Source organism: Centruroides vittatus, unplaced genomic scaffold (genome assembly GCF_030686945.1).
Source record: "Centruroides vittatus isolate TY-2023 unplaced genomic scaffold, ASM3068694v2 contig_453, whole genome shotgun sequence".
NCBI lineage: Eukaryota > Metazoa > Arthropoda > Arachnida > Scorpiones > Buthidae > Centruroides > Centruroides vittatus.
Window position 1 is genome coordinate 12,451 of NW_027122249.1, and position 12,002 is coordinate 24,452.

At 32.9% G+C, this 12,002-nt stretch overlaps 1 protein-coding gene across 1 annotated transcript in view; it reads left to right on the top strand.

Annotated features, from left to right (window-relative positions):
* Positions 1 to 2,698: 2,698 nt before the first annotated feature.
* mop (myopic) overlaps positions 2,699 to 12,002 on the top strand; it is an 86,986-nt gene continuing 77,682 nt past the window's right edge. The window contains 1 exon segment of the mRNA XM_067272724.1: positions 2,699 to 2,840. Coding sequence (XP_067128825.1) covers positions 2,751 to 2,840 — 90 coding nt within the window. The 5' untranslated portion in view covers positions 2,699 to 2,750.

The following is a 12,002-nucleotide window of genomic DNA, read 5'->3' on the forward strand; positions in this document are numbered from 1 at the left end:
TACTAATGCTTCTCGATGAATGATACAATGGGTAAGAAGGAAATGTCCATTTGTAATAGATTTAACTTTTGCTAGAACGCGCTGTTTCTTCATCGCTGCTGCACCGTCAGAACATCCACAAATACAATTATTCCAGTCTAATCCTTGAAAAACTCATTAACTTGTAAAAAAATATCTTCGCCTGTTGTACGATTGTTCATTGGCCGGCAAAATTAAAGGCATAGCTATATCGAACATAGACCAAGAGTTGAGCTAAATTTGTAATATTTGTCGATTCATCCAGCTTAATTGCAAATTTCGGACTTTAATTCTTTGTGTAAGTTGCTGAAACTGATCAGAGTTAACTTCTGAAATCTTTCTAGTAACTGTATCATTAGAGAGAGGAATTTTTCACAATTCATCTGCATTCTTTTTTCCTGAATAGTTTCTGTAATTTGTAGGTAAAACAAGTTCTTCTCCAATTGTATGCTGTTTTTAGCCTTTGCTATTAGATATGATGCTTGGTAAGATGCTAAAAGATATTTTTATTGAGTAAAGGCGTACTTTTCTAACAAACATTTGCCTTGATTTGAAAACTTTAATAAACTTTAAAAATATTTTATAGTTTTTTTGAATAAGCAGCATGTTTCGTGTTGAAATGCCTCAGTTATTTTGAAGGCTTCATGCTTTCAACCGCCAAAATATCATTGCATAATAAGCATAAAGGTAGTTGTTTGTCATGTGTACCGGCAGGAAATGTAAATCCATATCGTAAATATGATTCATACATTCTATTATGTATATGAGCTGGTCCCGATACCGGTTCCATTTCTGATTTTTTTACTGCTTCCTGCCTCAGCAAGATCTTTAGCATCTACACTCGTACCTTTTCTTTTGACTTGACTGAGAGAGAAGTGTATTGTTATTCGCTTATACTCCAGAAGAACAGGAGGATGATCGCTCAGCGACCGAAAAGTCGGCTTTATAGAAGACGGCCAATCCGGGAAGACAGAAGAGAGGTCACGAACGCGACCAAAGCCGGCCTTATAGGAGACAGCACCGCGAAAAGGGGGGGAATAGAACTGCCTTCCGGGAGGACTTGAGGGGAAGCTGGCCCCTAGTCAGGCGTCATTGGCAAGGAGGAAAACCCGGAAAAAACTCCCGCTGCCAGCTCCTCCGAGTGAGGCGCGAACCCCCGATCGAACTCCGGTGTTTAGGGTCTGGTCACCGCCATTCTGAGCGGAGACGGAGTCCACTCGGCCACCAGTGGGCGTAACTTTTCTTTTTAACCATTTATCCATATTTAAGTCTTAAATGTTTTTGATACTAGATGTCGCTATGCGTCATAATTTTTATATTAAAACGAACTTTCGAAATATAAATTAATATATCTATTTTGTTTTTAAAAAATAAAAAAGTAATTTCGAACGATAAAATAGTCACGATTACTTTTTTAAAAAACATGTAATTTTCGTTAGTCTTAACATCGACGAAATTCAACATGGCGTCACAGGCAACGGAGAATTTTCCTAATAAAAATATATAAAGAAATGGAAGTTCTTTAATTACATTTATTTTGATATATTATTAGCAATAAAATACTATGGAAATGTTTAGTTAGTGAGCACTTTTTGTTTGGAATGTAAATATTTCTAACTCCACGTGCTTACAGCGCAGCACTGCTAGCCCAAGGTCCTAGAATATATTCTAGGACCTTGCTGCTAGCCAACGTTGTTCTATCATAGTCTAGGCCAGTGTTTCCCAACCTTTTTTGTGCTATGCCCCACCTAAGTCTTTCTAAAATTCTTATGTCCCCCCCACATATACGTTGAACTCTTTTGGAAGATCTCTTGTCGTGTTCGTTAAAGTTTTTCTTGCACTTAATTGCCACACTGTTTTATGGTAACCACGAGAAAACCCGATCCTTTCATCAAAGTCTCTTGCACTTTCCAGTCGTTGCCAAACGCGATCTGAAACACCACAACTTGTGTCTGTCCACTTCGAGGTCTGGGCAAAGAATGTCCTTTCTCCTCTTTCACCAGCCTAAGGGCCTCGTTCATCTCTTTGTTCTCAGTGGTTCCCAGAATTGTTAATCCTACCCAAAGGAAAAGGGTTATAAAGGAAAGTTCTAGAAGGAATGGGAAACGAAGAACAAAGAAAACTAAAACACTAAAATCAATATTTACAATAAATATGGCGTACAGCGGCTATATGGTTAACTTTAACTCTGGACAAGTGCATTTTCGAATTGCCCCCCTTAACAATCGAATTGCCCCTCTGTGGGGCGTGAGCCCCACGTTGGGAAACACTGGTCTAGGCAGTGAATGGAAGTTCGTGGGATTTCCCAACAGAGCACAAATTTTTGAATGTTATATTCAGGCTCGTATTAAATTATTCATATTGTTTTTATTATTTATATGTGCAATTTATTTAAGTAAAAAGTCTTTTACATATTTTTGATTTCTACTATTTCTAAACATAAATCCACAGTAAATTTATAAAATATTTGAAATATTTTATAAATTTGCCCAAATATTTTTCACGACCCCACTTTGAGAATCACTGTCTTAAAAGATACGGAGAAATTTGAATTAATTTAATTATATCTAACCTAAACGTGTAATTAATTAATATATATATTAATAAATATATTAATGAATATATTATATATTTAATATATACTGTATATCAGACGATAACAAGTACTGTATTCAAATGTGTCAGTGTTTACAGGAGAAATACAACGAGAGGGCGCTAATTAATAAATCAAAATGGAAGCTGTACCTCGTCTTCCTATGTTATCGTGTGAATTGAAACAATCTCCGCCTGAAAATACCGAATTTGAATACGCCTTAAAAAAGGTAAATAACTAAACCACAAAAATTTACCATATTATATATAAAACGAGTAAATAAATCGTATCTAAATTGCTTATTTGTAAAATGACGCCATTAAGCACCGACCATTCTCAATCTATTAAATCAAAATTATAAATATTTTATAAATTGAATTTTGAAAGACAATGTGAAATTACTCGTATTAATTACTCGTGTTTTGGGAGAACGTAATATACAGAAGACATTGTTTTGAGGATGAGAAAGCAAATTGCCCTGATATAATAGATAAACTTTGATCATTACTACTACTATTTGTTTTATAAAAATCTTTATTAAAATATATCTTTATTACAATATTACTTCTTTCAAAGAAAAGCTTTTGTATGATATATATAGGGTTGGTCAGAAAGTAATTTCATTTTTTTTTTTATGAAAAAAAACAATTATAAAACATAAATATTTTATTGAATTATAGGGTGTACTATAGATTACTATCTATGGAATTTTGGGACTTTGAGTATATATCTGAACTAACGGGACTGAGACGAGTTCAACGATACCCTACTTTTGGACCGGAGACGAAAAATAAAAAAGTTGTCATACTTTTTCACTTACCATACTTTTTTAATGCTCTCATAGTTGCTAGTATTGCCATCTTGCGGTAAAATCTGCAAACCATGACATCGGACTACGGTCATCTCCAGTAGGGTTAAACACGCGATACGAGAGCGGAGAGAGCGACGCGACTTCTGATCATTGCACGATCGCCATTTCGGTTAATGTTACTTATGGCAGCAAACATGGCAGCCCGACTGACCTCTCGTATGGGCACCACCACACGTCGCCATGTGCTAAACTTGTGATCGATTCACGGTAGTTCTTGAACAAAGTAAAAAAGGGGGGAAACGTCTACTAAAGGCAATTTTAACAGCAAGCGACGGGACTTCCGATTGCGATAGCGAGGCCGACTTAGTGGAGAGCGACGCGACTCCCTATCATCATGCGATCGCCGAAAATAAGTATGATGACTTTTTTTATTTTTTGTCTCCGGTCCAAAAGTAGGGTATCGTTGAACTCGTCTCGGCCCCCTCAGTTCAGATATATACTCAAAGTCCCGAAATTCCTTAGATAGTAATCTATAGTATCTCCGAATTATATATTGACCATTGTGGTCTAATACCTGTTGCCATCTTTCTGGTTGTAGCATGATTCCACACTCATAAAAACTCTGATCGTGTACTTACAAAAAACTGATTCGAGTGATTTTTGACATCTTCATTTCAAGAAATGTTTTACTGTTTAAAAAATTTTGTAAAGACCAGAACAAGTAATAATCTGAGGGTAGCACATTTCTTCCAGCTTCTGACAAGTTAACAAATTTGTGTAAGGTCTGGCATTGTCATGGTGAAACACTATACCTTTTCCATTGATCTATTTGGCCTTTTCTGTTTGATGGTATCACTCAATTTGTCCAGTTGACAGCAGTTCACTTTTGAATCAATTGTGGAATTATCTGTTAAGTGCTCAAAAGAAAAAAAAAATTCTTAAAATCTCATCAAACAGAGAGAATTACTTTTTTTTGTTGTTGTTTTTGATTAATATCACAAGTTGGAGCATGTACACTGCTTCAAGTATCTTGGAGTACTCATTGGCTGAACCACGAGGCTGAAATCGAGAGCAGAATCGAACAAGCCAGGTAGGCATTCACCAAATGGAAAACACTCCTTATCGACAGAAGCTTAAACATTAGTGATGTAACAAATAGTATATTCGACCTCAGCCGAATACCGAATATTTGGCTAGGAGAGTGGCCGAATACCGAATATTCGGCCAGAAGTGTGGCCGAATGGCTGAATATTCGGCCAAACTATTCGGCTTGATTAACGCACGTACAAAAATTGGCGCGCAAAAATTATGGCAAGGATCACGCAGCCTGCTCTTTATTTGCCCGCTGTCACTACGATTTTTTCTTCCAGTAGGTCTAAATTATTTAAGTTAATTAATTAAATTATAATTATTAAAGTTAATATGAGATGAGCCTAACGTTTACCTCTAGGGCCAAATTGGTTTATAATTTATGTAATAGCCTTAAATAGCCCAATATGATTCGGCAGTTGTTGGTATTTAGATGTAAGTTATAACTTATAAGTTATTTTATTTGGAATTGATCTTTTTAACTTTTTAATTAAGTACTAAAATTTTGTTTTTACTACGTATTTGTGGACTGAATAGTGCTTTAAGGATATACTTTAGTGGGGACATATGGTCTAGTTTCTGCACAGTTGTGGAACAGTTCAAATATATTATTGGGGGTTTTCTATTTGTGAAGTTTTGTGATATTTTGTTGCTATCGTTTTTGTCAATATTTTTTAAATTAACATGATTTCAAATGTTATCTTTTGCATATAATGAAAAATGCTCGCTCTTTGTTTTATATATAAAATAAATTATATATTAGTCACTCATCTTCTAGAAATAGATAAATAATTCTTTCTTTAAATACGATAAGTTTCAATAAAACGTTTCGTAAATCATTTTAAAACATTGTAAAAAAAATATTAAAATATACGCGAATACGAATATAACATAATTAAACTAAACAATAACGTTAATGCCCGATACATTCTAACCTACACGCCATCAATGCCATAAGATATCGGGCTAGATAAAGGCTATAATATTATTTAATTACGAAATAATTTAATACTAGAGTTAGATGCTATTTCTTATTAACTTTAATAATTATAATTTAATTTTCAGCATTAATAAAAGTTACCAAAATGATTAATTTACTGTGTTTTTGTTATTTCTTACTCCTGTTTTGAGATATTCGGCCGAATAGTGACTAAATATTCGGTATTCGGCCGAATAGTGATTTAAATATTCGGTATTCGGCCAAATAGTGAAAAATAGACCGAATACCGGGTAGTAACCGAATATTCGTTACATCACTATTAAACATCATGCTTAAATTATGCACATTGAAGTGCTACATCTGGCCAATCCTGCTCTATAGTGTAGAAACCTGGACTCTGAAACATCAGCCACTACAAAAAAGCTCCAGGCCTTTGAAATGTGGCTCTACCAAAGAATTCTGAAAGTCCTGTGGACGACCAAGATAGCCAATGCACAGGTCCTACAGGACATGCTGATCAAAACCATCATCAGCAGAAAATGCAAATACCTAGGCCACATCACTAGGAACCATCAAAAATACCATCTACTGCCACTCATCCTGGAGGGCAGGATTGAAGGCAAGAAATGCCCAGGCAGACCAAAAACAGCTTGGCTAGACAACATCAAAACCTGGCTTCACATGACAACAGCACAAATTCTACACACAGTGCTAGACAGAGAACAATATCAATACAAAGTCGCAAATGCCATTCGGCAGCATTGAAGAAGAAGAAGAAGATGATGAATATTGGCTTTCAAAGTGCTTTGAGTTGGCTCATCTCTTCTACTCCATGATCGCTTGCATTCAACATTGTTATAAACAATCCATTTTTTGTGGCCAGTTATAGTTCGCTTTAACAATGGATCATTTTCTTGACATTTGAGAAGCAAATCACACATGTCAATGCGACAGAGCAAATCTCTTTAAGAACGTGTGGAATTCATATATCAAGCTTTGAAACGAAACCAAGTCGTTTCAAGTTATCATAAATGGTTGAATTTGACAAATTTAATCTCTTAGCGATTTCTCATATTGTTATTCAGTGGTTTACTTCAACCGATACCTTTATTTTGTCTTTGTCAGCTTCAACTGGTCTTCCAGAATGTGATGCATCTTGAATATCAAAATTGTCAGAACAAAATTTCGTGAACCAGTTTTGGCACTGTCATTCTCTCACACATTTTCTCCATACACGTCGCACAACTTTTTTCTTGCTTGGATAGCATTCTTATCTTTTCAGTAATAAAAAAGCAAAATATGCTGAAAATGCTGCTTTTGACGGGGCACCAAAAAAAAATAATTGCACAGAATCAAACAAAATTTTTACAAATGAGCCTTGAAATGTCAACTGTCAAAATATATAATGACAATACATTTTAGAATGAAGTTGGCTGGTAAAATACAACTAATTCCTCTGGTGGTAAAAAAAATGAAATTACTTTCTGAACAACCCAATATATATATAAATCTGCAAAAATAAATTGGGATAATCAATAAAAATAAATGTACAATTTTGAAAATAGTTTATACAAAGCAACATTATAAAATTTGTAAGTTAAAAATTATTATTGAGTTCACAATACTAATTTCTTTACATCCTTCTTTAATAATTATAATAAATAATAGATTTAAATAAAAATAAAACTGATTTTAGAATTATTAATATTGCCTCTGATAAGAGTGAGCTGTCAGTTAAATTTCAATAATCAGATAATGTAATATCAATAGAGTAAAATTATTAGCCAATATTAGAAAAATGAATAAATATTAAAAATAAATGTGAAAAATTAAATGTTCACTATAAAATGATGATAATTAAAATTCATATATTACAAAAGATCAATAACTTGGATTAGTCACTTCATTGGGGTTTGTATTAAATGTATTCAATATTGTGTGTGTGTGTATGTATGTACAGTCAAATCTCTTTTTAAACAGCTCATTTTTCAAGTCAATCAGTTAATGAACAGAATTTCAAACTCATAATTGCACTGGTTGCCAAACAAGCTACTTAGCAACAGATTAGAGACAGTTGGTCAATCCCCTATACTTTGCAGGGAAGAGAGAATGTGCCTAGTGCTCTTGTTAATAAAATGTGATCAAAATGGGTGAAGTGCAAAGTTTTGTTGAAAGGTATTACCCTGATAAGACAGTAGCAACCATGTCATTAGCCTTTTTAATGACAATGCTATGTCTTACTTTCATTACATTGCCAAACATAGACAAAAACAAATTTCAATAGATGTTGTTAGTGAAAAAAAGACCTAGTGAGTCCCAAGCAGAATCTGTTAATACGAAGCAGAAAATCCAGGAAGTAAGAGGAAAAAAACTCCTGAAGTGCAGCTACCGGATGATGATATGGAACGGGACTCTCCTTCCAAGAAATAACATCCCTTTCCTTCCATTTCCTGTATATCCTCTGCTTGCACCATCAGCATAGCATAGGTAAGGATGGATGAACCATCTCAGCATAGGTAAGGATGAATGAAATTGTCTTTTCTGTTGCTCCTTTCTGAAATTGTCTTTCTTATTTATTCAGTTGCTATGTTATAATATTACATTGCAGTTGTAGGCATTTTTATGCATGAAATGCAGCTAAAAAGATTAAGAAAAAAACAAAAAAGGCTTTATTTTCAGGGTTGGGAACGGATTAATTCATTTTATATAGTTTCTTATTGAAAAATGTTTTTTGGTTTTAGAACAACTTTTAGGAACAAATTGTTTGAAAACTGAAGTTTGACTGTATACTAAATAGGCCTCCGAATATATCTTTAGTGTTTCCCATTGTAAAGATATATTGTTTATACATTACATATGTTACTAGTTTTTACAAATGTTAAATGGAATTCTCGTTTACCAATTTTATTACAGTAGCTCCTAATTATATCACACTTGTTGGGAGACAAGGAAAAAGTGCAATATATTCGGCGGCATGATATGACTGAGTACTAAAAATTCTGGGCTTCTACTAAGTTGATTATACATGCTACTGAAACTCTATCCTCTATTCTTTCATCAGCAAGTGTTTTTAATATAAAATAAGCTTGTTTTTGCAATACAGAATTTTATTTGTGGTTGTATCATATTAATTGATGTTTATGTTAACATCAATACTGTGAATGCCCATTTAGCATATAAGGATACTGTTGATATAAAAACAAAATATCAGTTGCAGTTTTATTATACAGTAATATATTCCATAATAAATTGCTTAATAAAAATTTGTGTAATTTATATTTTTCAATAAAAATTATAAATATGGTAATTGAAAATCTAAAAAATAATTATTGAACATATAATAATAGAACATCAAAACTTAAAATTACAGAGTAAAAATTCTCTAAAAAGCAAAATAAAGTTACTACTGTAAAAAAAATTAGAACTTACTGTTCAGAAATAAAGAAATTTAACGGTTGACGTAATTGTAACTGTTGTGTATAGTTCTGTAAAATAAACTTGTGACAATGACCATTGGACTCCCTCGTCTGTCCTGGAATCATTCATTTGACATGACAACAACACTATTCTTATTTGTAATCAGATTGATCGACATAACCGATTTCCTTCTCAAGAGGTACGCTTTAGTGGCCTCCATGACATGGAAATCTGGACTAGGTGATCCCAGCAACATTGATCATTTCAAAGCCTGAATTCCAGACTTCATTAACAGGAATCCAGGTAGGCTTCCTTTTTTCTCTCCATGTTGGTCAAGCAGCCAAACTAACAGTTAGTTCAGCTGATTGATTGGTGTGGAGAGACCAGGTTTTGAAATGGTCAGCATTGCTGGGAGATAGGTGTCGACATATAATATGGAGGCATGTGAACTTCTGAATGTACAAGTTACTGTAATAGGCCTGTATGTGTATCACAATTCAGACTAATAGACATGAACAACTCTAATCTGGTCAACATGGCTTTGCTTTTACAGTAACACATTTTTGGGGTCACCTTATCTATCAACTCCTTTTTTTTACAGCTAGGTTTCAAGGTTACAAGATTGGATTACAAGTAGCAGATTGAGATATTTGTAGGGCACCAGGCTACTAGATTTAGACAACTTACTGCTTTTTGGTCATTTTGAGAATTCTTCTTTTACATTTTATAAAAAATTTCTGGCATCCTGTAGGTTTACACCAGACAAATGCTGCTCACCTGAAGTTTATATTCTTATTAATAATCAGTAATTAACAAAAGTAACATCTGTATACATAGCCTATTCCATTTGCTTAATAAATTGCATCAGTAACTTGCACCATCTTGTGTGAACCATGATGTCTGCGGTAAATCATCCAAGGCATTTTGTATGGCCACAAATTGATGCAATATTTCAACACTGCATGCTGAAGTGACTGTTTTTTGCCTGAAAATTGGCCCAATGATCTCACTCCTGGAAACAGTGGCCCATTCGGTCACTTTTTGTGGATGACTGTTCATGATATGCACACTTATAAAAGTTTTGTTTTCCGTGTTCACTAATTCTGTTTTTTGACAAATCCATGACTAATACCATATCTTCTTTTGCATTAATTTTATTCTTTGTCACACAAATATGCAATAAGAATAAAATTTTTGCTCTAGCTATTTTTCAAATACAGATAGCCCTCGGTTTACGCCACAGTTCTGTTCCAACAAAAGCCGGTGCAAATCGAATCGGTGTAAAATGAACCCATATTTACAGTGAGGTATAGGGTTAGGTTCTACATAAGTGAAAAATAAGCAAATAATTTTGTTTATTAATACAATATAATACAAAATATATATATTATAAATTTAATTTTTAAAATGTATTTTTATGATGAAATGTTTTTATGAAAAAATCTTAAGAAAAACAAATGATATTTTAAAATTTTGGAAATCTTACATATTTTGGAAAAAAGTATCCATCTTTAATTGTTTAGATTTTTGTTTTCTTTCATTGAGAATTTCAGAATATGGTCAAATGGATGCGATGATGGTCCTTTTTTACATTTGCACTCCCAATCATTGTCTAATTCACAAAGTTCATCTGTCAAACTTTCCATTGTTGAAAGGATAAGCTAACATAAGCATAGAGCTGCAGATGAGCAGAGACACTGATTGATTGACTGCCGGCTGCCGTAGCACGTATATAAGGTCAGTTCGAGCGGGAAAATTCAAGTTTGCTAAGGAGAGATATATACCGTCTGACTGACAAGAAATAGATATTATCTCACTAACAATAGTTTGTGATTGCCGGTAGTGCTACTGCATCGTATTTCCTGAATGAACTGATACAGGATACGAACTATTCACATTCATTGGCGCTGTGGATTCAGATGTCATTTATTGGACTATTAAGTTTAATAACTTGACTCATGGGTACCTAAACATTTAGTATTTTAATAATAATTTAAAGCAAATGTATACATACCCAATAATATTAAACAGAAAAAATAAATATATTCAATAAAAATCTTTGTTTTAATGAATGTACAATGTCGCGGCTCGGTAAATACGTCAACACTGAAACAAAAATCAATCTAGTGTAGGGAAAATCAGAGAATTACACCACGAATTGCGCAGTGGTGTTGTTGTTAATCTGAGTAAATTGAGTTGGCATAAACCGAGGGCTACCTGTATTCCTTTTGGAAGTTAGGGTGTCTTTCAGGATACCCTGTATATATTTTTTTAGGTTCATTCCTATCAAGAACAATACAACTACATGAGGTTTATGTATACCCCTATTATGAAATGTAAATGAATATAGTATTTAGGTTTAGGTCACATCTCAAAGTTATCCTATTTTTTAGTTGCAAATATAAAAATATTCCAAAATCCAAAACACTTCTGGTTTGAAGCATTATTCATTAAGAAATTCTGCAACATTAAGGTGTTGATTTAAGCTTTTTATAAATCTTTCTTTAATTTATAAATTTTGTTTAGTTATTTTAATACTTATAATGCAAGAGTCAATTAAACCAAAATTCTCAATCATTATAGTCTTATTTACTTATGATGTTTAGTGTTAGTCAGTTGGTGTAGGTGAGCTTTAACTACAGTAAACAAATTCTACTGTATGTATAAAATTTCTGAATATAATTAAATCAAATTACAATAAACTTAATAAATTTTATAAAAATAGAATAATGAACTAAAAGTAATCCCTAAACAAAAATAAAATGGTTTGGAATCGACTCTTTACATTTTTTAATTAAATAAATTATAATGAAAATATATTTTTATTATAATTGTTATATAGTTATAATACATATATATATTATAATTAAAAATATTGAAAAATTATTAAAAAATAATGTATTAATTTTTTTTCCAAACCTGTTTTTAAATACACGGTGTGCAAAAAAAAAACCCCTACCACATTTCAAAGATCAATAACAAAAAATTTGTTCAAGATACTCTGAATTTTATTTCATCATATCAAAGAACACACAATAGAGTTTTTTTCAGCTGTTTTTGAAAAGAACATCTTTCAAATGGCAGTCATTGTTCAGAAATCAGAAATCAGATGCATGCCTGCATCTGATTTCTGA